Here is a 27896-nt window from a genome sequence, read left to right as displayed (position 1 = left end):
AGAGGATGGGTTGTCAAATGAAGTTGCTTTGAACCTGGAAGCTGACTTCACCTAAATAGCAATGTCCTTAACCACATTGCAGCTGAATGTCCCATCAGGTGCATTCTTTGCTGTCATTTCCTTCAAGAAAACAGTATGGAAAGCTTTTATTGTGCAAATAGGTGGATATTCTGAATAATAGTCTTTTTGATGGTTAAACTGATTAGTGATCTGATTATTGTCTTATTTTTCTTTGGGATGGCTACTTAAAAAAAAATTGATGTTCTTTAGTTTGACCAGTGGGATTATCTGACGGATCTACAAAGAGGTTCCCAGTCCTGTGGTGATTAATGAAATCTTTGACATGTATTTTAGAACTATTTATGAATCTTTAATATAACAAATTAATATGAAAGAGGGAAGAGCTTTTAAGGAAGACAAAGGCAACTTTTCTCTCTGTGTCAGTCTGCCAACTCTGAACAATGTAAACAACTCCTAGTGTCTGCAGGACTGTTCCAGAGTGTTAGAGGTCTCAACCTTGTAAAGGACCAGTTTATTCTGGTAACTGCTGCGGATTCTTTTTTTAGCCTGTACCCTGACTTCTCTTTCTGTTTCCTCTGTGCAGGATACGAAAGCTGGAGGGAGCTGGCTAAGGCTCTATCAGACACAAAGGTCCCACGTGGGGACCCAAACCTTCAATTTTACTATCCGCAGAAGCAGGGAAACCAGGTGAGGAGGCTTGGGATGTCTTCTGAATGTTTAGAAGGGCAGTCCTTCCCTTCCGATGCTGGCCCCGAGAAACAGCTCTTTCTTCATGCAGGAAGGAGAGCATGCCACAGGGCAAAATCTGAGCTGACTCACAGCAATTTGGAGGTACAATGACTCCTCTGTAGTCAGTTAAGTTATTTTAGATGCACTAAGCTGCAGTGGTGGGCTGAAGCTGGCTAGGTCTGTGTCACAGGAAGGTAGCACTAAGCAAGATGGAAGCAGAAATGAAAGGTCAGGAGAGAGTTTGTAGCTCTCTAGTGAAGCACATCTCGGTACTGTTGCCAGAAGGAAGTGTTGGAAGAACTATTGTTTGGACCTTTTTGAAAGAAGGATGGGTGGGAAGGAAAATGACCTAGGTTTTAACTTTGTGCTAACAAACAGTTGCAAAGTGCTGGTATCCTTTTTCCTCAGTAGCTCACCATGGAAATTTGCCATTAGAAAAGCCAGGGAGCATTTTCACCCCACTATGGCCATGATAGCTGTCCTGTCCTTTGGAAAGGGAGCTTGGGAGCTTGCTTTTTTTATCACATGTTCTTGTGACCAGGTTTGAGCCCTCTTGTGTAGGTGTCAGTGCCAGCTCATATATTAGGTTATTTTGACTTTCCTCTACTTGCATTTCAGAACCAAGAGCTGCAAAGAGGTGGGAGGAATAAATCAAATTATGCAGCTGTGGACAACCCTGTCAAGTGGATGCTAGAGGTGGGTGCCTTTCCTTTCTCCATCATTTTGCATAAGGGAGCTGTGGCTAGAGACCTGTGCAGGGAGAACCCAAGGCAAGGACCTCTGCCTGGAAATTCATTTGCTTCACTAAAAGTCCATTCCCTATCACCCGCTCATGGCTTAATGACACTTACAGACCTGAGTAATCATCTGGAAAGACAGGAGTGTTCAGATTCCTGATAATCTGGCGTCTCCACCAGCCATCAAGGCACCAAGCACCCACTCACAATTCCCTGACAGCAGGCAGCCCACTACCTTCCTGAAAGGTGAAGTTTATTCAGGGCTGGGAGTGCGTAGGGCCAAGCATTTAACAGGCAAATACATAACTCTGGCACGCAGAAGTGTCACGCTCTGCTCTTGCTCTGGCATCTGCTTGCTATCCGACCTTTTCGTGTCATACATAGAGATTTCTCCACTTCGGTGACACTTCTGATGAACAGAGACCTTCTCTGGTGACCCTTAAAGACCGGGGTAAACATTCCTTTTGTTTCCTTCATGCCTCATTTATTCTTTCCTCCCCTGTTCCCTTATCTCACCATTCCTCTTCAGATAAGGGAGCAATGCAGCCTGCTGATAATGAGAGGGACACCAGCCAGGGGGCATTTAACTAATGGAGTCAGCTCACTAAATTCCTCAAGGTGATTAGAGACCTGCACAAATTAGTAGGGCCTCCGTGGCTGCTTCCCTCCAGCACTGAGCGGTTTAGGTCCCTGCAGCGTGAGCTTTCCTTGAAGCAGCCAGCACCAGTCACCCTCCAGAACCAGACCAGACCACTGATCTGTTCTGCTGCACCGGCTGTGGTGAGTGCCAGTCCCAGCCGGAGCCTGGGGCATTCCTCGGGCCGCGGGGCCCCCCGAGCAGCCGGCGGGCAGGGCTGCCTCCCAGGAGAGCAGCAAATGGCGGAGAGCCAGCGGGGTGTCAGGGCCGGGCCTGCCGCTGTGCGCAGGGACGACACGGAGCATTTACCGCTCCCCTCTCCCGCGGCGCCGGGCGATGCAGGCTCTGCGTGGCACCCCCAAGCTTCTCTGAGGCTTTGCCCAACGTCTCTGATCCCCTCCCTGGTGATTTCTGGAAAGCGCGTTGAGTCTTGAAAGCTGCCGGCTGTGGTGTGCGGTGAGCCTTTGCTGGGTTAGAAATGTCACTGGCGGGGTAAGCGCCGTGGCTGGGGCGAGTGCATGCGTTTATCTGATCTGCAAAGCCCTCTTCGTTGCTGGTGGGGCGACTTCACGCCCTCGCATGCCGCGGTGGTGGCCGAGGGGAAGCGGTAGGATTTGGAGTGTGCTGTGCAGGATGGCCCCATGCCTGGAAAGGTGCTGGGTGCCTCCTGCCTTGTCCTGCACTGCTCCCTGTTGGGGAGGAGAGCTCTACCAGGTAGCAGGGCTGTTGCCCCAGACCAGCTGTGTTGAGAGTTTGTGGGTGCCCGAGTCCCCGGCCCATGCCCTGTGTCAGGTAGTGTGTCGCAGATGCACCACGAGAAGACTTTGAGTCCCAGGGCGTACAGATACCAGACTGGGGAGATCGTTTGGGAGGCCTTGCCCACTCACACACCATTCTCCCCCGTCAGCCCTGCTCTCTACCACTGCTCCTGTGAAGCACCCACCTCCTTCACCGCTTTGCTCTTTGTAAGGCAAAATTTCCTGCCCTTGCTGTAGCACTGTCTGTACCCAGAGGGTACGAGCCACCCTGACTGCAAACAGAGGCCAGCAGTTCACCAGTACCAGCTGCAGGAGATGACGAGGGATCCATGGGCACAGCTCTCTATACAGCTTCTTGCTGTCCTTTTAAACGCTGGCTGAAATTTCTCCTAGCCTGGGGATTAAGTTTTTCTGTAACTCTGCCCAAATGAATTACCCAGGGTCTGTGATCCCATTGTGCCCTCCTCGCAGCATCTCTAAGAACTTAATTGCAGCCTGAATCCTGGGGCGAGGGGTGGCAAGTTGCCTCCCATGGGTCAGGGAGCCAGGCTTTGTTTGAAGAGATGTATATTCCTGACAAACATAAATAATTAACAGGGTTGCAGAGTGAGCTGGCAGCCAGCATGGCCAAAAAAGGACAGGTTTCAATTTTCCCCTTTCAGCTTCAGGAGATGAAATTAGCAGTTTAAGTCCTCAGCCTTGGATAATGTGGTGGGAAAGTGTGCATGTAGGAAATCCCTAATGAAGTTATACCCTGCGTATGGGGGAAAGCAGGGTTCAGCCTCACTCCTGGGTTCTTCAAGGTGCCTGTGCACATGATCCCTACCCTCACTGTCCCTTCCAGGCACCAGAGCAAAACCCACTGCCTCCTCAGGTTGGAGAGATGTGGGGCATTTTGTTTCATTAATTCAGAAAGTCGCCTGACTATTGCCAGGGCGAACCTGCACTGTAGGACCATGAGCGTCACTATTTGGCATGGCCAAAGGTGTGGGGGGAGGATTTTCAGAAATGCACCTGGTTTGCCGGATCATTCTCATTTACCTCTGCAAAAGCCTCTGTTCAGCTCTGAGAAAGGTCTGAGCAGCTCTGGGAGGCATTTAAAATGTGTGTGTCCCACCCCTTCGTGTCTGCGCAGCCTCAGGTTTTGCTTCTCACTGGAAGGAGGTGTGATGGACACGCAGGCACACAGCCCCTTGCAGGCAGCACCTGTATAGGTGCAGAGATGCTGCACGGAACCAGAGCGTTGTGCTAGGGCATCCCCCTGCTACCTAACCCACCCTAAGAGGAAGCATCCTTTCCTTAGAGGACTAGAAGACAAAGCTGTTGCTGCTTGCTCTGTCCCTGCCCACGTCCTTTCCTCACCCACTCACACCCATCACGTGTCAGGGCTCGGTGGGACACGGGGGGCTTTGTTGCTAACTTGTCGTGATGGATTCCTGCAAGTGCCTGGCGTGGCAGAGCTTGCAGCGAAGCCCAGCTGCTGGCTGCTGAATGTCACCCAGTCAGGGGAGCTGGGCCAGGCAGGAGGAGGGGCCACGGCCGCTCTGCAGAGACAGAAGAGTCTTATAAACTCAGGAGTTTCTAGTTGGCAGCACAATGTCGCCTTTCTTCCCTGGCTCAGGCCCTCTCTGTGCCCTGTTTATCATCCCCAGCGCTGTGCGTTCCCTGGGCTCCATGCAGATACGCAGATGATTTGCCTCCGTGATGCCAAAGACGCCTGGGATTAAATTAGGAAAGACCTCTCTTCTCCATCCTGCTCCAGTCACAGGGCAGCAGGTCGTGTCTCTGCTGCTGCAGTTCTCCCAGCTTTGCTGCTTGCTCTGGTCTCTGCTGCTGCTTTGCCTTACTTCCCCGGGGCTCCTTGCTCACCAAGAGCTGCTGGGTGTGTGGTGCCACCCCACCAGGCAGTTTTGACATGGTAGGGTTTGGGCTAGGAAGAGAGGTCTGTGCTCTCTGTGTACCTGATCCTCCTTTGTGGTCTGTTTTCCTAGGAGGGGCTGATAATCTAAAATTCCTCATTAGAAGGAAGCGGAAATACCGAAGTCGTTTAATACAAAGTCAGGGCTGCAGGCGGGTGTTAATTCAGCACGCTGAGCGGGAAGGGTCGGTGCTGGGGCTCGGAGCCCAGCTGTACTTCCAAAACTGCGGAGGCTGCTACGTCAGCACCAAAGCAAGGGCCTGCCCCAGCTCTGGCCTCCCTGCACTCATTAAGGTTCAGCTCTCCCTTCCCTCAGGAAGGTATCGACCTGTTGTGCTCAGGAGGGTAGCAGCCTGGCCTGGGAAGAACAGCTCTTGTGCCCGTGCTCCTGGGGGTACTCGCGCTGTGCTGACGGTGGCTTTGGTACGTGACCTGTGCCTTGTTTGGATCCAAGCCGTGTTCTTGCAATCCTACTATTTCAGCAGGGTGGAGATAAGCAACTGGAAGGTGGGGTTGGGATGGGGAGGAAGCCAAGGGGCAGGAGGAGCCGTCTAAATGGCAAAGCACAGACCATGTAATACCAGCTCCCACTGAAAGCCCAGTCTCTTGGCTTTCAGTGAACCAGATTCCTGGTTCTGGCCAAATCAGTCTATTCAAAATTTTTTATCCAAACAACTCAACTGGTTGCTTACCGGGTCCTAAATTTCCAGCCCTTTGAAAAGCAGGGCCAGGTAGTCCCAAGCTGGGAAGTCAAACTCCGTAGCCATGTTTCAGAAAGTCTATCAACATTTCTCAGGATCTGTGTGCATGAATTGGGAACAATGGTGCCGTTTATCTATTGCTGCAATCTGCCAAAGCCCCAAGCAGGACATTTTTACTGCATGTTCCAGAGAAGACCCAAATAGCAAACGGAGGAATTTCTCAGCTGCCTGCAATGGGCAGCCATGAGTTGGGCTGAGGGGACAGAGGTGATAGGGTTTCAAAACAGCTGCTGCACTGATGATTTGTGGGGGCCTAAAATTAAAGCCTAGCTCAGTTTTCAGTCCCAGAGCAGCGCTTTGGGCAGCCAGCACTTATCTGTCAGTAATGTTCTTCTGTTCCCTTTCAGAGGAAGCAGAGAATAAGTTAGGCTGCTGAAGCTCAGGAGAGGATCTGTTGCTTTAGAAAAGACTCTGAAACCGCATTCAAGAAATGATTATTATTTACCGGTTAATTATTTCTAATAGCTGTGAGCACAGAAAAGCGAAACGATCACATTAGCTTCTGCCAGAATTTTCTCTCAGATTGCTTTGTAAAGACTTTGGAGACAGACTAGAAAATTCAGGGACCACCTCTTACAGCACTGATGGAGCACCTAGTGCAGTGGTGTCTGACGTATTTTTTAGTAGGCTGCCCTCTCCTTAATACTGCCAAACTCTCCAGTAAAGTATTGTATTTGAATGAGACTGGGCCAAGTTCCCTCTGCAAACATCTGAGCAAGTCTAGCCACTCTTTCGGGACTTCCCTCATAAAGATCTCATTTAGCATTTGGGATACCCCATGCCAAAGCCAGCCCAGCTCCATTGCAGTCTTGAGCCTCCAGAGCATCCCCTGTGTCTCTTTGCCAGGAGGGGACTGCAGCACCAGCCTCTCCACAGCGTGGGAGTGTTGAGCTACGTTTGATAGAGATCTGAGCCTGCTATCTACAGCGTGCAAACAATTCTCTAAGTAGCAAAACTAGCATCACTTGTGGAGAGCAGCAAACTGCCACAGGACTTGGTTTCTGGCAGTGACGCGCTGTGGGAGCCCAGCCTGTTCACTTCACTTCATGTTCTACAAGAAACAGCAATTGTCATTATTTGATTTGGCTGAGAAAGGTAGTGTAAGGCCCTTGGGTGTGAGCCTGGATTTGGCCAAGGGGCATGGGACTGCCCAGCAATTACGTTCCAATTCAGTGTTTGTCACATTGAAGTGATTTATTTGTATCGCAAGTCCCTTCAGAGTCCCACGTTTCTCTTGGCTGCACCTATTGCCCCAAGCTGTTTGTGTAATCCCTCTCTGATTTTGTACAGCATCACTCTGGAGAACTGCATCCTCTTTGTCTCGGCTGCTTTTCCTCTTGCCTGATGGGCAGAATCCAGGCTGAGGGATGTCAGCAGAGGAGGAAAGATAGAGGAGGTAGTAGTGGGGGATGATGCGGGCTTGCAGACATCAGTCCAGCCCTGGTAGTGTGGACACCAGTGAGAGAGGGCTGATGAGAGACCACTCAAGAACAGCAGTGGTTGTGAATGTGTTTTGCCTGGCACCCAGAGGTGGTTTTCACATGCATGACTAAAGCCCACAGCTTGCAAGGAGCTTTACTCCATAAGCTCGTGCCAGGCCAAGTGTGCTCCACGTCCTTCCTTCAAGACACGGTTTATTACAAAACGAAACCCCGACCTGCTGTCCTGGGAAAAATAACTCCGTGAAGCAGTTTCTCTGCCAGGAGTGCACGGAGGGGTTGGACCCTCCTCCACTGTGCTGCTTCAGCCCTGCTAGAGACTCCCCAGTGAAAACTTAGAATTTGCTGCCATCTGTAGACATTTGGGTGCTGTTCAGGCGATTTCCTCAGCCCTGCTTGCACAGCCCTTCTATAGGCAAGACAGCCATGGCAAAACCTCCATGGTCCCAAGGCAACCTATTCCTTTCTTCAGCATTTCCCCATCTAAGGTAGCTTCTGCAGTCTCCAGCTTATTAATTCTCCACCGTTGGACACTAGTCCTGCGAGGAGACTTTCAGCATCCAGCTCCACTGGTTGCAGGCAGAGAGCTCGGACTTTGCTGGGGGGCAGCCAGCTCCTCCTTTCTGAATGGCTCTGACAAAAAGAAAGTCTATCCTTTGAGGAGCCTATCATTGAAATCCCACAGCGGCCAGCGAGCTTTTCCCCAGCAAAGCTGTGCTCCAGGGCTCTGCTGGGCACCAACAGCCTCTCCTGGCGGGGCTGGCTTGATAGCGAGGATAGCCACCCATACTCACACCGCACACCCTCCTAAGCTGTCCAGGAGGGAACCTCCACTCCCCGCAGTGTTCCTGTGTCTCTGTGGGCACACGGAGGCCATGCTGCCCACTGACCCACCTGCACTGCTGCTCCCCACCCTGCTGAGCCTCCATCTCCCTGTGCCCACCCTCTGCCATGAGCTTTACCTCGCAGACGTGCTTTGAGAAGGGGGTCTGTCATGTCCCCTCTTCCTCAGGTCAAGAAAATACCCCTGAAATGGTGAGGGAGACCAAAACACCTTCTTGGAGGACATAAGACCCTACACTCTCTGCTGGCTCATGGGGGGCTGTTGCTACCCTGCAGTGTGTCCCACACCATGGCCTCAGAGCACAGCCCTCTGGTTCAACACCTCCTTGATGGAGCAAAATGGAGTGAATCCCAGCCCCTTAACTGAGATGTCCAGGGCATTATCACAGTTCCCTGGTGCCATTCAGACTGTCACCTGTGGCAACCCCACACTCTCAGCAGATGAGAATCAAGGGTCTGGACCCACGCCTCCTGCAGACCAGCATGTTGCAGCAGTGGCATCTTCCTTCACTCTTACAAGTGCTCCAGTGCTGGGGGCTGTGGCCAAGGTTGACAGAACAGGGGAGGGATGCAGGGGAGGGACGAAGCAATTCATGGTGCCCCACTTCTGTCCCCCAGTTTCAGGGCCAGGCCAATCTGCATGTGTTTGAGGACTGGTGTGGCGGCTCCACTGAGCAGCTCAGGAAAGACCTTCACTTCCCCCTCTTCCCCCACGTGAGTAAGACCATGACACCCTCTGTCCCACACTTCCCAGTTCTGCTTTCCAGCTGGATCAACCCTGCTCCCTTCACATCGTATCCCTGTCCCTCTCCATCATCTCCTGTGTCTTGCTCCTGAGCATCCATCATCTCCCTCTCCATCACCTCTTTTGTCCTCCTGCTGAGGGAGCAGGAAACTCTCACAAGGATTCAATGGTGGCAGCTCTTCTGCTGCACTGGGGAGACTCATTTTGCCCATGCTGGCCTGTCAGGCCTCAGCCACGGGGTGAAGGAGCCCTGTATTTGGTGCTCTCCCTCCAAGTGGCTGGTGAACGCCATGTCCTGTCCCCACCGTCTCACTGGCATCCCCCATCCAGCTCTCCCCTCCACAGCAGCACTTGCTCCAGTTCATCTCTCATCTGGCCTGCTCTTTCCTGCTGCCTCCATCACACACTGTGCCCCGTCTTTCTCCCAGAGCAAAGCTCATACTTCCCTCTGCCCGCCTGGCCCAGGGTTTTTGCATCCCCCCTTGCTTCTGTCACATCTAATTCTTTTAATTATTTTTTCCTTCTTCCACTTCAGACACGAACTACACTGAAGAAGCTGGCTGTGTCCCCAAGATGGACCAACTATGGTCTCCGGATATTTGGCTACCTGCATCCTTTCACCGATGGTGAGGGCTCTGAGGCTGCTGTGCCACCACTCGTATCTCTTCTCACCTGCCCCCTGTTTCCATCCTGGTGCTGAATCACCGGTGCCCTCACCCTGGAAAGCCCAATGCCAGGTCCCTCACGTGGTTGGCCCAGCTAGCTGTGCGTGACTGGCCGTGGCCCTGGCATGGGTGAAACACATCTGCCTCCTCTGTAGGGTGGAAAGGAAAAGCACAGAACAAAACAGATGGGAAGTGCCAGATAGAAAACAATTCTGTCATGAATGCACAGCCCCATGGCATGTACATGGGCACAAGCGATCCCTGAGCTTTTCCTCCCTCCCTCGCATGCACAGGACTGTACATGACATCATTTATGTCCCTACTGCTCCCCAGGTGCATGAATACCATCCGACAGCAGCTGACATCTGTATCCCCCAGCTGCATGCTTCTGCCCGGAGCAGCCTGCTAGCACTCACCCACGACTCCCAGTCCCCTGGCCCTCAGCCACCATCCCTGTAACCCCTGCCAGAACAACGAAACTCAAGCACTTCTGTCTCCCTTCGTGGCTCCACGTGCACGTTTCTCCATCCAAACACAGTTTCTCACACAAAAATTCGCTCTGAAAGCAAAAGGGGAGTCAGGAAGACTTTACATGGACTCCTTTAGCTTTCCAGGTTAGACGTCAGGTGAAGCCAATGCAGGAGGGTTGCATTTGTAAAGTTTTGGTTTCGATCACAGCAGAGCTAGAGAATTCAGAGAGGTTCAAAGGGGTGGGGATGGTAGTATCAAAAGGGAAGGTATGGTCTCACCAGGAAAAAAGGTGAAGACAACATTTTAGAAGAGCAGAATCCATCCTGTGCACAAGCCCATACCCCAGAGCCCTACTTACTCCCTCCATCTCTTGACAGGGGAGTTTCAGTTTGCCATTGCTGCGGATGACAATGCTGAGTTCTGGCTGAGTCCAGATGAAAAGACCTCTGGTCTCCAGCTGCTGGCCAGTGTAGGCAAGGTACAGTGCATGCTGCATGGCTTCTTCCATCAAGGCTTTAATGTTTCTGTGGGGATGGAGACCCTCTTGTCTTACATACTTCCTTGGACTACCCAAGTTTCTTTTCCTGGCCAACTACAGACAACACCGCCACAGATGCCAGATGGGTATGGCACAACATACCTTAAGCCAGTTACGTATTGGCAGTGCTGTTGGGAGCCCGGTGTTCCTGATTAAGGGACTTAAACCTGTCCACAACTTACGGATCTCGCAGACAACTTACCAGGAGGAGTAGCTCAGTTTTCCCTCTTCATCACTCCTAGCGCAGTAACTAGGGAAGAAATTCATCTTAACTGGAGCATTTTCTGTCTTTTCACAGACAGGGAAGGAGTGGACCGCACCAGGGGAGTTTGGGAAATTTCACAGCCAGCAGTCAAAGATGGTGAGGTGAGTGAGCAGAGCCCCTTGCTCCCAGCCACCTCTGCACATGGCCAGGAAGTCACAAGGACAAGGAAAAGGAGCCCAGGCTTGTTCTGAAGAATTTAGCAATATAGAGAAAGGGATTACTCTGGGGTATTGCCAAAGCTGAAGTGACACATCCACACCTGTGCCAGTTTCTTTGCTAATTTACTGCAGGAATGCAACAGTGAATTTTTCTTCCCTGGAGGAAGCAGCCACCAGCAGATCCAGACTGCTCTATATGAACTGTATCCTGAGCTTCCTGCCTGGAACTAGCCATGATTCCCAGAGGCCAGAAGCCAGCAGGCAAGACTGAAAGGGAGTTATTTGAGAATTAACTGAGAAAGGTCTGGAGCGCTCCAGGTGCACAAGGGAAGCTACCTATTTCACTGTCAGCATCTGGATTTTCTTGGCAGTCCTAACCCTGCTCACCCTGAGAATTAGGTTGTTTCACAGGTGTGGTTGCTCTCCACTCATTGTCTGCTGACAAGCTAAGAAATGTTCCTCAGTGCTGTTGGTGACAGACACGTTGTTCTTCACAGGTTGTCAGCTGCAGGCAGGTACTATTTTGAGGTGCTGCACAAGCAGGATGACAGAGGAACAGACCATGTGGAAGTAGCAGTGAGTCTGCGCAGATGGCTGTGCTGTATATATATATATGTCCCTGCAGAGCTTGGGAATGATGTTTGTAACAATTTCCCTCCTTTCCCAGGCCCCAGCTCCTCTTTGCATGAGTTATATGTAATCCCTTCCAGAGCCCTTACCTACTTCCATGTGGGATAGTCCTGGCCACATATCAGGACTCTTTCCTCTGCTTTCTTGGGGTAGTTCTGCCCTCTCTGGTCTCTGTTGCAGTAATTTGTCCTTTCCTGCTATGGATGTGTCCTGGGGGATCGCAGCTCATTCCCAGTCTTTTGCTGCTAGGCAAACTTGGTCATACTAAGGAGAAAGACAGAACTGCGAGCCCATCTGGTGAAAAAACATCTTGTGCCTGTTCCTTTTGTTCAGGCTTGGTTAACTCCATAAGCACTTCATTTTAATGTGTTTCTCTGTTCCAGTGGAGACTGAATGACCCAGAAGCGAAGTTCAAAGTCATTGACTCCCAATACCTCTCCCTTTTTGCTAGTAAGTATATTCACCACAGGTTTTCCTGAGCACCTCCTCATTCTTCCAAAATGTATCAGTGGTGTTTCACCGTGAATCATAGTCTAGCCAGGCAAATACCATGCGTAGGGATCATTGCAAGAAAGAAGTGGAGACAGTCAGGAGGGAGACCTCCGGACAGGAGTGTGACTCATTATTAAATATGGGAGAATTGGAAGCAGGATTGGAACATTATTTCAGGAGAATCTAGAGGCAGTGAGGAAGGGCAGAGAGGAGAGTCTGCAAGGATGAGAACCGTTCCAGATGCGGGAGTAACACGGGATGGAGGTTGCTTGCAGAGAGCTAGGGGGAACATGAGGCCCGTAACGTGGGAGCTGTAGGGGTGTGCTGGCAGCCAGACATGGCCCGGGAGAAGCGGCTGCTGTAGCACTTCCAGGGGATTTCACTCTGGGTGCTGGACACGACGGGATACACTAGCGATACTGGGGGATGCTGCGTTCTTCTGCATCAGCCTTAAGTCTCTTCAGATTGCTGCTGGACTGCAGCAAGCACATCAGCCCAGTCCCTCCTGTTTTGTAAACCCCTCTTAGCATGTCAAGTGATGCCTTTATCAGTTAAGGAGCTCCTTAGTCCTGTTTACCCTTATCTAGCTTTGTCAGCATTGCTTTCCTCTGCCAGCATTCCCCCTTTCCATACCTACCACCACTGCTTTCCAACACCTCTGGGCTTTTTTCCGTGCCAACTCTTTTGCCCGTGGAAGACTCCCTGATGTAATTGAGACATTTGTTTGCCATGTCTTGGATCACAACCTGCTGCTGTTTTTTCTAAAACCTGCCATTTGGCCAGAACTATGCTTTCCGATAGGTCTTCTGTCCCTGTCCTTTTTCCTTCTGCTCTTCTCTTCTTACTAATGCCTTGTAGAAGGGAAGACTGACATCCCAAAAAATCCTTTCATGGTTAGGCACAGTGCTACAGTCTCATCTTTATCTGATATCTTCTGCCCATGCAGTGTTTCCCTCTTCCATATCAGCCTTTGGCTGTATAACACGTCATCCTGTTCCTTCTGGGTTCCCATGTTGTTCACTACCCAAAAGTTGCTAACAGTAACATAACCCCAGTGCCTGGTAGCATGTTGCCTTTCCGTCCTGGATATTTTTCGGTTCTCCTCATCTCGGAGCAAGATCCATGGAGACATAAATTCCTCTGACAGCAGCACCCAAGAAGAAGCGTAACCTATACTCAGTCTTGAATTTAAGCTTCTTGTTGCTCCTCGCTTACTGTGGGTCTCCCTTCCCCTGCTGGAACATCCTCCTCAGCCACTGAAGGCCTCACCCCAGGGTCCTGCTCCTTTTCCAGCACAGGAGAAAGCTCCGTTCCTCAAGTTTCTCCTCCTTTTCATCTTTTCTATCTCGTTTTAAAATAAATTTAATGCTAATAATTCAGATTTTCCCAGTAATTCCTGCCAGCGTGTGATGTCTTCAGCACACCATTGCTGGCGTGTCTAAAGCAGGAGGTCATTTTCTTCCATTACTCATCACTGTGTTTGTTTGCTTGCAGTGGTAGCCATGTTCCTACCCCACAGCTTCTGTATTTCCAGCTCTCTGAGTCAAAGCCTTTCCTTTCCATGGTGTCTTTGCAATGAAGCTCCTGATCAGCACCATTTAGGCATTGCTATGCCAGAAACAGCATTAGTGCCATGGATGCAATGCCATTTGGAAGGGGCTGACACTGGGGAAGGGCATTTTTGGGGATGAGGGACGAATTAGCCCTTCCTCCCCTTTCCGTTCTCTCTCTGGTTTTCAGATGAGACACTTTTAAAGATGGATGAGGTTGGGCATATCCCGCAGACGTTGGCCAGTCACACGAGCCGGCCTGCTGACAGCGCAGGCAGCAAGGCACACCCAGCTGACATGTTGAAGCCTGACCCCCGGGACACTCTTTACAAAGGTAAGACTTGCAAAGCAGTTGAGGAGGTAGCTGCAGCCTGTCACAGCACGTGCAGTAGCACAGCCGAGAAGGATTGTCCTCCTATGCCACGGTTATAAAAGGCCACGCTTTTTTCTCCCCAGTGCAGAGGAGAGGGGCAGCATACAGTATCAGTCACTGCAGCAGACAAAGCACAGTCTAAACCCAGTTCCCGTTTCTTGGCATCCAGCTCACACAACAGCCCCGGGCATAATATTTTAGTGTAAGCACTGTAGAGCGACATAAAGAGATGAGCTGTGCAAGACAGTTTGCTTTATGTATCTGTTAGTGTTTCACATGGATAAATAGAAACCAGGCACAGAAGTAGCTAAGTGGGTGCATCAGTTGCAGCAGGACTCCTCCATCAACACTTGCCTACCTGTTTCTTCTCCTCAGTTCCTCTGATCAGCAAGTCTCGTGTGCGCCGAGCCTTGCCAGACTGCTCGTACAAGCCCAGCTACCTGGTGAATGGATTTCCTCTGCAACGCTACCAGGGACTCCAGTTTGTAAGTTTTATTCCTTGAGCAGATATTTGCCCAGGGGGATGCAAGGAGGAAGGAGGGAGACCCCATTAACCGTGGGCCTCTCCACCGATCTGAAGCTCCTGGGCAGACTTGACCATCTGCTGTTCAGGTCTGTGCATCCCAGCGCATGCCGAAAGGCAACACCAAGAAAAGGGAGATGGGTGCTCTGCACAGCCCACAGGTCTGCCTGGGGTACAAGTGTGTGTGTCTTACAGAGCCCCTCGGACCTCGAACCAAAGCGCTGAGCTTGCCTTCACACAGAGGCTCCCAATGGCTGAGGACTTTATTCTCCATGGGGTGAACTGTAGCCTGTGTTGACTACTAGACACCCAGACAAACTTAAAACTGGTCTTGAGGGGGATCTCACATTTGTGGGGCATGCAGCACAGCAGGGATTAATCCCCTACATAGCAGAGCAGACTCTGAGGTCTGCTGGGGACAGGTCACCAGCATGGTTTGCCCTCCCTGGATACCAGTGCAAGCCTACAGTCCCCGAGGGACCAGTATCCTGGGTGGCCCCAGCTCCCTCATCCCTGCCTGGAGGTCTCCCCACACGCTGTCTGGGCTCCTGTGATCCCCTGCATCTCTTCAGGAGGCCTTGACCACCTCTCTCCCAACTAGTTCTGGCTCTATTATAGGACTTAAATGCACAGTTACAGAGATGGACAGACATGCAGAGAGAGAGAGAAAAAGGCAAACCTGTGCACACATCCCATCATGCTTCCTTCTGTTTTCCATTTTCACAACCTACCAGGTGCCTTGGAGAGGCAATAGTGGGCAACCCTTGCTCCCTCTCAGAAGGGCTGGTCACCCTGCAACTGTGTCTAGGTCACCTGGTGATTGCTATCTGGGATTTATGAGGGTTTTATTTTATTTTCCTCCGTTCTTCCCAGGTTCATTTATCCTTTGTTTACCCGAATGATTACAGCCGCCTGAGCCACATGGAGAAAGACAACAAATGCTTCTATCAGGAAAACCCTTATTACTTGGAAAGGTAGGATGCTGCAAATACAGATTTACTATAAGTATAAGGGAGGGAAGAGAGGTTTTGCAGGCTAGATTTGGGGTGGAATTTCATACCCACTTCTGTAGCTCTCTCTTAATTCTTAAAGATCCCTAAGTCCTGCAAAACATGAAAGCATTTGTAATTTCTTTCAAGAACCTATGCTCCCTTTAAGCGATACATGTTTAGGTCTCAAGGGGAAACTGCTGTGGCTTTCCATGCTCTGTTAACCCTGAAGCTGGATCAGAGCATGTTTGTTCCATTGCATCAGGGAATGGATTTCCAGCAAACTTTCCCTGCCAGCAGTTGGAGCCTCCTGATGGCTGTCACTATGAAAGCCAAACCGTGCTCACCACCAGGCATCTCTCTGGGGGAATAAATGCATGGCATTCATCTTCCCTGGGGTCTGGCTCACAGCAATGGCCCTGCAAGGGAACTGCCACTCGCATGGTCCCCCCCTGTCACAGGCAGATACCCTGTGTGAGGACCCCTCTCCATGCAGGAGGACTTTTTTTGCAGGATAAGAAGAGTCATTTTTCTGGTGAGGTAACTGATGGTGGCCTCCCTGTGCCCAGGTTCTTCTTCCTCCCTACAGGACTGTTCTGAGGGCTGGAACAACAGATTGTATTGTAGTTTTGGGAGAGAACTCCTCAGACTGGGGTTCATAGTGAAGGATGGAGAAGGTGCCACCCAGGTTTATTGCTTTGATGATTCATTTGTATTGTGACAGAATTTAGGAACTGGGTGCCCATTTTACATGGCGTGAAGCACACATGGAGGGAAATGGCCCTGAAAATCCCTCCCAAAATCTTGAAGCATAGACATGTGAGGACAGCACACAGACAGTGGTGGTATGAGAGAAGAGAGATGAAGATCATTGCAATTACCTGTCTGAGCTGTTTTTGCAGCATGGTGACTTGCATTTGTGAGCACTACATCATAGGTGAGCTTTAAGGAGCAGTTTAAGGGAGTCTAAAGAAGCGTTTCAGGGTACTTACATTTGGATTTCCTCCTGTGATTATGTGAAAATATCTGAGATTGGGATGATAAAATGATGTCTTTGATAGTGCAGAGTAAGATCTGATTGCCCGAAGATTTGAAAGATAGGAATGATGATAGTCTATGACTTGCTGGGATAGGAGAATCTAGAGATGTAATCAGAGTAATGGACCATCACCTCTGAAACAGTGGCCATAATTGATTTGGAGAGAGCAAAGTAACTTTCATCAAATTTGTGTTTTGCCCTTCCCTCTGCAGATTTGGATTCTACAAGTATATGAAAATGGATCGGCCAGAGAAGAGCCTGCATTCTGGAGAAAAGACAGAGCAGCCAGGTAGTGGCCCTTATGTCAGAGCCCAGAGAATCCTTTTATCTGCCACTTTTGTGTGTGATCTTCCAGCGCCAGCTGAAGGAAGCTGTGGACTTTCTGTACCAAGAAAGTCACAGCCTTTCCCTGCCAGATTGCTGCAGCTGGGAGGAGATTTTTGCTGCCACTTTTACTTCTCCGAAGGGCAGGTTGGGAGGTCACCAAACAATGGGCTGTAGTGGACAACATGACAACTACCTCTCAGGCCTGCAGCTTAGCTGAGGTGCAATTCCTGCAAAAATGTGGGCAGCAGCGACAGAGCCAAAGGTGTGCAGCACGGCAACCCTTGCTTGCACGTGCCCTGCAAAGCTGGGGCCAGACTGACAGCTAAAGTCAAATCCAGACGCCTCCACAGCTTTTGGCAGTGCCAGGTAGTGGGTGCTGAGGAGGTTGGCACCAGCAAGAGCACGGCTCCCGTGTGTGAGAGCATCCCTGTCGCTCTAGGCAGGAGAGGCAACGCTGAGCCGAGGCAAGAAATAGCTGCCCCCGGCAAGGCGGGTGCCCGGGTCAGGATGGGGAGGGCAGAGGCAGGGTGCCAGAGGTGTAACTGCGATTACTCCTGCAGGCTCCCAGGAGGGGAACCTGGACGACCTGCAGGACGCGGAGCAGGATGCGGAGAGTACCGATCCCCCCGAGCACCCCGGCGCGGGGCAGGCAGAGCTGGCAGGCAGCGCTCCCAGCAGCGTGGTGGGCAGCCATAATGTTCACGGGGACTATTCCCTCCGGGAGCGTCGGCGGCTCCTCTCGGTGACGGGTGACGGCATAGGAGAGGGGCTACAGAGGAGAAGGATGAAGAGGTCTGGTGTCAAATCAGCCACAGTGGCCTCTGCCAGCCAAAGCTTCAACCAGGCTGGCCTAGAGGAGAACCCAACACTGAAGCGACCCCATTTAAAAGTTGCTGTCGAAGACAACTCCAGGAGCCCTCCGCAGCACGCCAGGGCCGTCCAGGGGAGAATGCCTGCCAAAAAGGCAAACCCTCCTTCTGGGACCGCGTCTTCAAGGCAGCAGCTTCTCGGCAGCCCCAGGGACTCGGGGGTCACGATTCCCAAAGGGGTGAGACCTCGAGGAGACCTCAGCACCGTGCCGGTCGGGAAAGGAGACCCAGTCTCTGGCAAAGCTGGCAGACATGCCGCGAGCACTGCCAGCCCCGGCCAGCAGCCCGGGCTGTCACAGTGGCTCAGCCAAGTGGGGTCCTATGTTGCTGAGCAGAAGGCGGCCAACGGTGGGGATACAGGCAAGGGAGAGGCCCAGGTGGCATCTCCTGTGAAGGGCAAGTCTGGACCTGTGGCAGCAGAAGAGGAAGAGGCGGATGGGGAGCCAGAGGAGGAAGATGAGGAGGATTTCGATTACGTACCAGTGTTTGACCAGGCGGTGAACTGGGAGCAGACCTTCAGCACGAGCAACCTGGACTTCCATATGCTGCGCACAGACTGGATTGACCTGAAATGCAACACATCAGGAAACTTGCTGCTAAGAGAAAGGGAGGCCCTGGAAGTCACACGTGTCTTCCTGAAGAAGCTCAACCAGAGGAGTAAAGGGTAAGTCACAGGGTAAAAAACAAAGGGGCAGGGTCCTGGAACTGGTGTACCATACTGCTCAGGGAATACCTGTCGTGTGAGGAGCCAGTGGGAAATGGAGGATAAAACTAGATGTGAGAAATAAGGTTTCAGACAAAGAATCTTTGTGAAAACCTGGGATTTAAATACCGCTTTTGGTTGAGAAATGGGGATTGTTGGACACCAGACCATGTCTGGGGGCTGAATATTGTCTCCAACAGCTGGTGGCATTAAACGTAAAAGACTGGATGCTTCCATCCAGCTGGCATCACGGGCCTTTTGCTGGCTTCCTCCTTGCACAGCATAGGTATTGAGAGCACATATGAGCATTTTGCCATCTGAAGATTAAGAAACCCAGCTGGTAGGAAGTAGGACTGGAGCTCTTTGTGCTTGTGGTTTGATGTCTGCCACATCTCAGCTTGCAAATCACTTTGGACATAGGACCAGAAGGGACCTATCAGATAATATGGATCAATACACTGACCTCAAAGACAACCAAGTACCCTGCACTGTTATCTGAATGTGTGCACCTCCATCTTAAAACTAGATTTCTAGATCCTAGTACTGATTTGGGAAGATGTTTCAGCTCCTTGCTTCTTTGATGACCCACTGGAGATCAGCTTTTGCTGGTACTCTGTTTTTACATCGTCTTGATACGGTTCTTATTCTTCTCAAGACCTACCATCTTGATTGCCTTTCTGGCAAACAGATGTACCTCATCTGAGCCTCTATAAGCCAAACAATCCAACTCCTGACCCTCCTGTTGAGTTGGCCTCTATTTCCACTATTTTCCTATCTGTCCTTCTCCATGCAGGTTTCTGTTTGGGTTCATTTTCCTGTACCTAAGTGACCAGTATCCTGGATGTTTTGTAGAATGGGTGTTATTAGTTCCCAACCCCTGCTGGAAGTAGCTCTAATGTTACATCTTAAGATCACATTTGTTTTTTCAGGGTCACGTCAGTCACGGTCATGGTGTGGCTGATCAGTACACACAAGCTTTTCTAAGCATTTTTAACTGATGAGCATCCATTTTACAGCAGAAACTCTTGTTGTGATCTGAAGGGGCATGACCTGCCATTACATCCTGTTTTGGCCATTCTGAACCCACAGCTCACCCCAGTTTTTACTGTATGATTGCTCAGTCCTACTCCTTGTTATTGGCTGATAAGCTGTCATCAGCCAATTTCACTAGCCCAAACATACTCCTTGTGCCAAGATCGTTGTAGGAGGTGTTGAGTACACCCACTATTACCAGCCCCACTATCATTCAGACACATTTGTCATTTTCTGTGTCACCTTTATTTCGTTTCCCTTGCCAACCATTTTCTCTTGGCTGGAATCCCAGACCTAAAGCCACGTGCTTGTGGATTCAGGAAACAGGTGCTAAACCCTCCCATGGGACTTTGGAAGCAGTGAAGCAAAGCCTGCGTGTGTCGGGAGGGGGGGACGGACACAGAAAGGTTTCTGATAGCCAGGAGGAAAGAGCCCAGCAGAGCTGAAAGGGCTGGAGGAGGGGGAGAGGGGCTGGTGTACGGGGGACGTGCCCACCCCGGCTGTGTCTCCTGCAGGCGGTTCCAGCTGCAGCGGATCGTGAACGTGGAGAAACGCCAGGACCGCATGCGGGGCAGCCGGTACCTGCTGGAGCTGGAGCTGCTGGAGCAGGGAGAGCGGCTCGTCCGCTTCTCCGAGTACGTCTTTGCGCGGGGCTGGCAGGGCGTTGGTGGCCAGGAGGAGGAGGAGAGGAAGATGAGGAACCTGGCGTGGGGTCGCCGGCGGCACTTGATGGCTGTGGCGAACGAGCCAGAGCTGTGCTGGCCCCAGGGCTTCTCCTGGAACCACCGTGCCGTGGTTCACTTCGTAGTGCCAGGTAAGGGGGACCTGCCTCCCCGGGACGTGGAGGGACGGCACGGTGGGAGGTTCCCGTGAGGACAGTCCTGAACAGGGGGTCCGGGCCAACCTCAACCATCTTATTTGGGTCACTTCCAATTTCTGCTCTCTCTAAGTTAAACCCTCTCAGAAATGCGACAGGGCCCAAACTCCCATGGCATGTAAGCTCAAAGAAAACTCCTGTCATGCACTGGGAAAGAACCCACACTGATTTCTGGGCTCTTTGGTCTGGGTTTTCAGCCTGGGCCTATTTCAGCATCCCTACAAGGTTAGCAGGGTTTGAAGGGAGGCAAGAAGGTTTGCCTGTTGAGAAGCCACACCACCTTTGAAATCAGTTTTGCTTTGATTCTCTCCTCTTGCAATACAACCAGTGAAAAACCAGGCACGTTGGGTGCTGCAGTTCATCTCTGACATGGAAGAGCTGTTCCGAGTCACTAAGGATCCGTACTTCAACATCATCATCACGGACTACAGCAGCGATGACATGGATGTAGAGAAGGCTCTGAAAAGGTCTGCCTTGCACAGGTGAGAGTACTGCTTGATCACAAAAAACTGCTTACATGCATACTCCCGCAAACACAGCACATCTGCCAATCTTGGGGTATTGACCAACCACAGCCTCCTGCAGCCAGAAACCCAGAGATAACATCCATCCAGACCTTGCATGTGTACATGAATATATTATTGTTATCATGTACATAGACATATACTGCATATAATAGTGTTACAAAACTGTAAGGCAATACCTGTTGTAGTCATCCAACCAGATGCATCTCTTTTCTCCTGGCTTTCATTCAAGTTTGAAAGAACGGAGAGAGAGCAAGTCTCGCAGTGATGGGGCAGGGGGAGGACAGAGAAGACAAGAAAGCTGTGAGAAATGGGACAGAGAGTGGAGACCTCTGGGGACTCCGCTTGCTGGTGTGGCTCCTTGGCTTACTCTGATCTGAACTAGCCTTGGCTGGTCGTGCCAGGGCCTTTACATGCCAGGGTTTCCCAGTAACAGGTCTAGTCCTAGGATAGACCTGGACTAGAGCTGAAAAGACTTCTGCTAGGGACTGCCCTGTCCTTGCTGCACAAGGGGGGAAGATCTACAGGGCACGCTGGGACCTGGGGCAGCGGTGAGCTTGTGCACTCGCACGGCAGAGGCTTTCCTCCTTCTTGAGAGGGTGCACGGGGGCGAGGGCAGCTCCACAGCATGATGCCTGTGGTGTACCACTGCTCGTGGTGTTTTCTGTGCTCGCCAGCATGCATGCACTGATCTCTTTCCCGTCTGACCCCCAGCTATCAGTACTTGAAGCTGACAGGGAATTTCGAGCGTTCGGCTGGGCTGCAGGCAGGAATAGACCTCGTGACGGTAAGCCTGGGGGGCCTTGGGGTGGCCAGGGAAGTCTCTAGTATGTGGCACTACCTCTGCCTTTCATACTGAACACCCTGCTTTTTAGGGAAGGGAATTGCCTAGCAGACCAGATCAAATGGACATGTGTTTCTTGTCTCTCCAGAGTAAGGGTCTCGCCCTTTATTCTGAGGAGCCTGTGGTCCATTCGGTTGTTGGTCCACTCACTGGAACTATCAGACAGGAGGGAAATCGGCAGTAGAATCTTTGTGATACTGGCACTGCCAGGCCACAGTCACAGTATTTCACACCCATTGTTGAACAGCCACTCAGTGGCTGTTTTGCCAGCTCCTAGGATCTCAGTTTCTGATGTAGCAATGAATGTCTCTTTAATTCACCCCCATACCTCTGCGTCCTGCTCCTCAAGAAAGACTTACTTCATGTCAACCTATTTTTTTCCCAACTGGTGTGGTTGGTTCCAGGACCCGCACAGCATCGTTTTCCTGTGCGACCTCCACATCCACTTCCCGGCTGGAGTCATCGATTCGATCCGGAAGCACTGCGTGGAAGGCAAGATGGCCTTTGCACCCATGGTCATGAGGCTGCACTGCGGCATGTCCCCACAGTGGCCTGAGGGTAAGAGGGAGTGGAGCCTCTTTGGCTCAGACCGTGGGGAATGAGGAAGCAGGGAGGGTGTCTGCCACCTTTAGATTTGTTCCTCTGGTGCTAACAAAGTCTGGAGCTTAAGGTACTTCCAGGGCCAGTAGGTGAGAATGCATTAGGCATAGGATGGTACCTGGAATTTGAGACCAAAGAGCCAGCAGAGCTCTTGATATGACATTTCTCCTGGTCATCTCCTAGGGCTCTCTGTGAATTTGAGGACCTTGAAAAACCCCTCCTTTACTCTTCTCTGTCTGTTTTTCTCTTTTCTTAGGAAGCACAGCCTGTCTTGAGGAGAGCTGGTAGCCTTGGGGGTGAGGGAAACCAACCCAAGTCAGGGGGAGGAAAGTGGCACAGATCATCTGAGCGTAGGTTTTCCTTTAGACAGAGGTGGCCATCCTGGGCCATCCAGGCACAGAGACAACCCTTTGAAGCTGGGACAGTCCAGGTACATTAGGTACTATGCTGCCAGACAGGAGATGTGAGTCTTTGCTAACAAGTTCATAGGACAGCCCGTGCTGTCTCTCTGTAGGCCTTTCTCACTTCCCAAAGCTTTAATATGGTTGGCTCTGCCTTGGTGCTGAGTTGACTCTCTGGTGTCAACATTGTGCTAAAAGTAGCTTGAGTCTCACTCCAGCAGCCCTGCTGGAGTCATCGATGGCTCAAAGCACCAACATACCTGTGCCTCTTCTGTGCTGTCCTCAGGCTACTGGGAGGTGAATGGATTTGGTCTCCTGGGCATATACAAGTCTGACCTGGACAAGATCGGAGGCATGAACACAAAAGAGTTTCGGGACCGCTGGGGAGGAGAGGACTGGGAACTCCTGGACAGGTAGGCATCCATTGCCATCAATCGTATGCTCAGGAGGGGAGACCCCTAGATCCTAGAGGGCCGATGACCGGAGGAGTGGGGATCTGATGAGACTGAAGTGACTAATGTTACCATAAGCTTGATCAGTAAGGGAGAGTTTTTGAACACGTCCTGACCTCAAACCTAGTAGGTGAGTGGACCCCAAAATACGCTACTACAGCCACTGATAAAAGAGAGGAGCCATTTCCTGGTGCCTTCCAGCCGCACTGCTGGTTGGCCACCGGCAGATCAGGCACTCGTGATTGTGAAGGCTCTACTCTTCAAGCAGCGCAGTGGGTCCAGTTTGGGTCCTTCAGACTTCCCCTACTACATATAGCAATTGCCCAGAAGAGCAACTGTCAGAGAGACATTTGAGGATCACGAGGTACAGTTACAATTTCTGAGAAGTTTCTGATGAGGGATTTCTGCTGTACCAATCCTAGGCCTCTGGGTTTGTAGTTTGAGGTTTTGGGGCCTGGCCTGTCTTCTCTGTCAGAGGAAAGACTAGCATCCTGATCAACCCCATGTTGCCAGCTGTCTTTCCTCCCAGCCTGGCATGTGCAGGCTGCTCCTGGCCGATCCTGCTCTCAGGGGTACATAAACACCCAGCAAGTGTCATTAGATGCCTGCTTATGGATATGAGATACCCCTGAGTGATTCTGGACTTTGCAATTTGATTGCAGTCTCTTGACAACAGCACAACTTAAAACAGATTTCCTGGGGCTGAGCCCCACCAGTATCTTTGTGATCAAGTTTTGCCTAAGTCCCTTTTCTCTGCCAGGATCTTGCAGGCCGGCCTGGAAGTGGAGCGTCTCTCCCTGAGAAACTTTTTCCACTGGTTTCACTCGAAGCGGGGCATGTGGAACCGGCGCCAGCTGAAGACACTGTAGCCTTCAACCCCGAAGCTGCTCAGCAGCACTGTCCACCGTCTCGTCTCGATGTGCACTTTATCGAGGCACGCCGCCGAGCACACCAACTCTTCCTCTGCCTCCAGAGCCCCCCGATGGGATGGCACAGCTGAGGAAGGGACGGTCAGGCTAGGGGAGCAGGAGCTTCTCTTGTGAGCCGTCGTATCCAAGACGTGGGATCCATGTCTTGCTGGGAGGGCGTGCAGGGGAGATGTTGACAAGTGAAGGACTCGTATTTCCTGCCATGCAGTCTGGTGGATGGTACAGTGGGATAGATGCCATATGTCCTGTTGAGTCTTGCATGGTGCAAACCAAACAAACACAAATCCCAGCTAAGCCCAGAATGGTTTATTTACAGTAATGCAGCTTCTCTTTCAATACTTGAAGAAAAAAAAAAAAAAAAGGAAAAAAAGCCAACCCGCCCCATTTCCCCTCCTTCCCCATCTCTCCAACATCCATGCTTTTGGACAGGGGACCAAAATAAGTTCTCTGAACTGCATTGTGTCCACATGCCCGTGTGCTGACCCAAGGAAATCTGGATGTGGAGGAGCTGATAGGCACTTTAGGCTGCTGGTGCTTAGAGGTTTCTCTGTGCTTTTCACTTTAGTCGTGATGAAAAACCATGCTCATATTCAGCAAATTATGGGCCACGGTTAGAGACTGAAGTACACTTCCCTTATGAGAGCCACGTTTGCCTGCAGCTGGGCGAGGTGGCAAGGGTTGATGTTACAGCTCTTCCTAAATTATTGATCCACTGCCTGATGATGGTGGAGGGGTTATACAGAGAAGCTAGAAGGGCATCTCAGGAGGAACTTTTCAGCCTTATCTGACAGACGTGTGTTTGTCCTAATGATATCAGGGAAACCCTAGAAGGGAAGAAGTGGCAATATTTTATTAGTTGAAATATTGTGATTTTGTCAGAAAAAGAGGAGACAGAGTATTCTGCTCTCTAAATCCTGTACATTTATGTAACATCTAAAGGTTAATTTATTAAGTTATGGCCTCACAGTTATGTCTTGTCATAGTTTGACTTTTATGTAAAGAGCAGGCTTCTTGGTTGAAGAACCAGTACAGCTGTTGGTGCTTCATCTCTGGAACAGCCCTAGGAGCTCTGGCCCGGTCCGGAGGAGGTGGCCTCTGGCCTTGGCACTTGCACTGAGTGCAGGGAACAGTGGGGACAGAAGAAGGGTTGGGTGAATAAAAGGATGGGCAGACCCATGCCGGCAGTCATCCAAGAACTGTGGAAAGAGCCCCTGTCCACAGCCAGCCTGATGCTACAGGGGATTCTCATCCCCTAAAACTCTCGTTGATGTAAGGCAAGATCTTTTACCCCTGTAACCATTTTAGAGGACTGTAGTAACCCAGAGATCCCAGCACAGTCAGTGCTCTGCACTGGAGCTTCGGTGTTCCCGTACCGTGTTGAAGAGGCTGCCACTGGTCTGAGGCTTCAGGGGAGAGCAGGACACAGGATGCTGCTCATGGCATCCAGCTCTGTGGGGAGTTGTTGAGAAGTGAGTAATGGAGGTATGCAGGATACAAGCAATGCTGACATGGTACTCAAGTTGTTTGCTTTTTACGCTGATGGAGTGGATGCCAATTCACAATAGGCATTCATTTATTATTAATTCTGTGGTGCTTGACAAGTCCATCAAGTTCCACTATTGCAGTAGAAAACTGAACACGCGAGTTCTGGCATGTGAGATAGAAATCTTGTCAAATCATCTGCTTGCCTCAGTCAGGATTTTGTGATGATGGAGTGAGAAAAAGTCAACTGGATTTCAGAAAGTTTGACTGTGCAGTGTGCGGCTATGGTGAGAGGTAGACAAGAGGTGGCTGTGTCTCTGAGTCCACGGAGCCTTTGCCAGGATGCAGACATGGAGTATCTCAGAAGAGGCAGCCTTAACCTTCTGTCCAAGCCAGAGCAGTCTTTTTATTGAGGCAAAGTAGAGACTAAGAAATGAAACACTGCAGATGGGGCAAGAGGGAAGAGGCTGACAACAGTCAACTCTATCCTTTTTGAAAAAATGTATTACAGGAGTTTAGGAGGCCAGAGCCCTGTGATGCAATGTTGCAATAAGCTCCTTTCTGCCTGGAATGTGCAGTGTCAGTCATGCTCTCAGTGCGTGTCGGAGCCTGCGCTTCACTCGCACAACCCGGCGAGTGTGCAGGTGAGCTGCTCACCAGGCTTCGGGACTGCACCTCGGCAGCCTGTCCGGGCTGGCTCTGTCACGCAATCCCTGTGGAATGGGGAGAGGCTGGCGCGGGGTGGGGGTGGGATGTGTGAGCACCGGGATGCGGCGAGGCGTTAGCAGGACCCGGCTGTTCGGCCCCAGCGAGCAGAGAACGGCGTGGTGCCCGTTTTGCAGGTGGAGAGCTGATGGATCCGGTAGCGGCCCTTATGTCATGCAGAGGGAGGGAGGGTTATTTGTACCGTGTGCTTTCACATCTGGCGTAGCTGTTGTCTGCGGCGCCTGAAGTTAGCAGCTGACATCCATCTGCAGACATGGGCAAGAATTAGGTGCACCCAGACGGTAACTCACTTGGCTTAAACAATACGAGTAACCCCTCTTCCTCACCAGAGAGGACAGACAGCAAAGAGTGGACTGGAAAAATAGGGTGCAGCCCTCACTCCAGCACGGCCAGCAGAATTTGAGGATTTTGCCCCCATGTTTTAGCTGTGTCTGTGCTCCTCGTTTTTGTCACCAGGATGTTTTTAGGAAGCTGTGCCTGAGTTTGCGGTGAAGTTTGCCCCGAGTTCCTGGCCTTCGTGTGCATCCTGGCCGTGTCCTGCCTCGACGGCAAGAGGAAATTGGTTGCGTGGGATTTCCTGTGCATCAGGCAGGCAGGAGGGAGCTGCTCCAGCAGCTCTGGGGAGACGGTGGGTCACGCTGCAGGAGAGACCATCCTTGGGGCAGGATGTGGCCAGGCTGAGGACCCTGGGCCCCCAAGCATGGGGTGCACAGCAAGGGGGTTCTGCCCACAAATGCCAACTCCGTCTTCAGGACTGTGAATTGTGGGGCTGAGGCTTGTTTTGCAGGTCAGCAAAGGGAATGAAGAAGCGCTGGCTTTTATTCTGAGAGAAATATATTGTGTGAAAATTATCATGTGACTTGTTTTGTCATTGTTTTTAACGTTTGCCTGGTATGAACATCTCGCCTCTTCTCATTGCCTACAAATGTCTGAAGTTGATTGTTTTTTAGATACCTATGCCTTGTGTTAAAAACCTGAATTGTACCTTTGAATTATCTGCCTTAAAGTGGCTCTGTGCCTTCAAGACAACTCCCGGGCCACCTCTCTGTTAGAGCTGGGAGATACACTGGTTCTCCCTCACGTTTTATAAATACATGGTCTTCCTACAAGAGCTCAGTCCTGTCTGTGTGTTACTCACACCCACATCACCGTGCAGCAGGGATTAGAAACCAGGTGTTGCTCCTCTGCATATAACTGAAGGTGTAGGCAATGCCAGAGATCCAGGTCCCTCTGCCCAAGCCAGCGAGAGCTCTGCAGCAGGAGGCGGGTGGGAGATGCAGTGAGCGTGGCTAGCCAGGAGCGAGACCTGTTTCAGGCTCCTCTAGGGCTGTAGCAAGTGGGATGGCAACGAAACAGTTTTTTCCTATCTTCCTGGGTTTATCATGTGAAATGAGGTAGAAACATTGGACAAAACACACATCCCAGGAAAGCAAGAGTGCGACGTGGTCACAGAGAATGTGGAGACCGAAGCGGTCCCTCTTGCAAGCCGGGGACGATTCCTGGAGAAGACTGCAGGTGAGAGCCTAGACCTGAGCTCGGCACTTGGCACAGCCTACACACACGGGAGGTCAGCTCTTTCATGGAAACTGATTGTTTGGATTAGAATTTGGCCCCTTTTTGCTTCAGTCGTGCCTCCTTTGAGTATAAAAAGCTTGGCAGGGAGTCAGACACGGAGAGGAAAAAAAAAAGGTAGCCAAGATTGCTAATGAGTCTGATTCCATTATCATGAGAAACCATTATTAAAGGTGATGGGGGAAAAGCATTCCAGTGTGCTGCCAGTCTTCTGCTCGCCTGGGCTGGGTGACGGGAAGCTCTCTCTGCTCAGGCAGGCCTTCCGCGCCGCCGTACC

General features: G+C 51.1%; 1 protein-coding gene across 1 annotated transcript; it reads left to right on the top strand.

Moving 5' to 3' along the window:
* Positions 1-31: 31 nt before the first annotated feature.
* Positions 32-27158, top strand: B4GALNT3 (beta-1,4-N-acetyl-galactosaminyltransferase 3). The gene is made up of 20 exons (XM_032986370.2): positions 32-98; positions 605-708; positions 1369-1446; positions 8462-8557; positions 9124-9214; positions 10102-10202; positions 10561-10628; positions 11183-11261; positions 11699-11765; positions 13548-13691; positions 14106-14215; positions 15127-15227; positions 16494-16570; positions 17169-18141; positions 19728-20026; positions 20418-20571; positions 21328-21400; positions 21862-22015; positions 22745-22871; positions 23671-27158. Exons 1-20 carry the CDS (start codon positions 62-64, stop codon positions 23777-23779), a joined length of 3042 nt encoding a protein of 1013 aa, XP_032842261.2. The 5' UTR covers positions 32-61; the 3' UTR covers positions 23780-27158.
* Positions 27159-27896: the final 738 nt, after the last annotated feature.

Source organism: Tyto alba, unplaced genomic scaffold (assembly GCF_018691265.1).
Source record: "Tyto alba isolate M040663 unplaced genomic scaffold, T.alba_DEE_v4.0 Super-Scaffold_21, whole genome shotgun sequence".
NCBI classification, from domain to species: Eukaryota; Metazoa; Chordata; class Aves; order Strigiformes; family Tytonidae; genus Tyto; species Tyto alba.
This window is presented reverse-complemented; position numbering and strand designations above follow the sequence as displayed.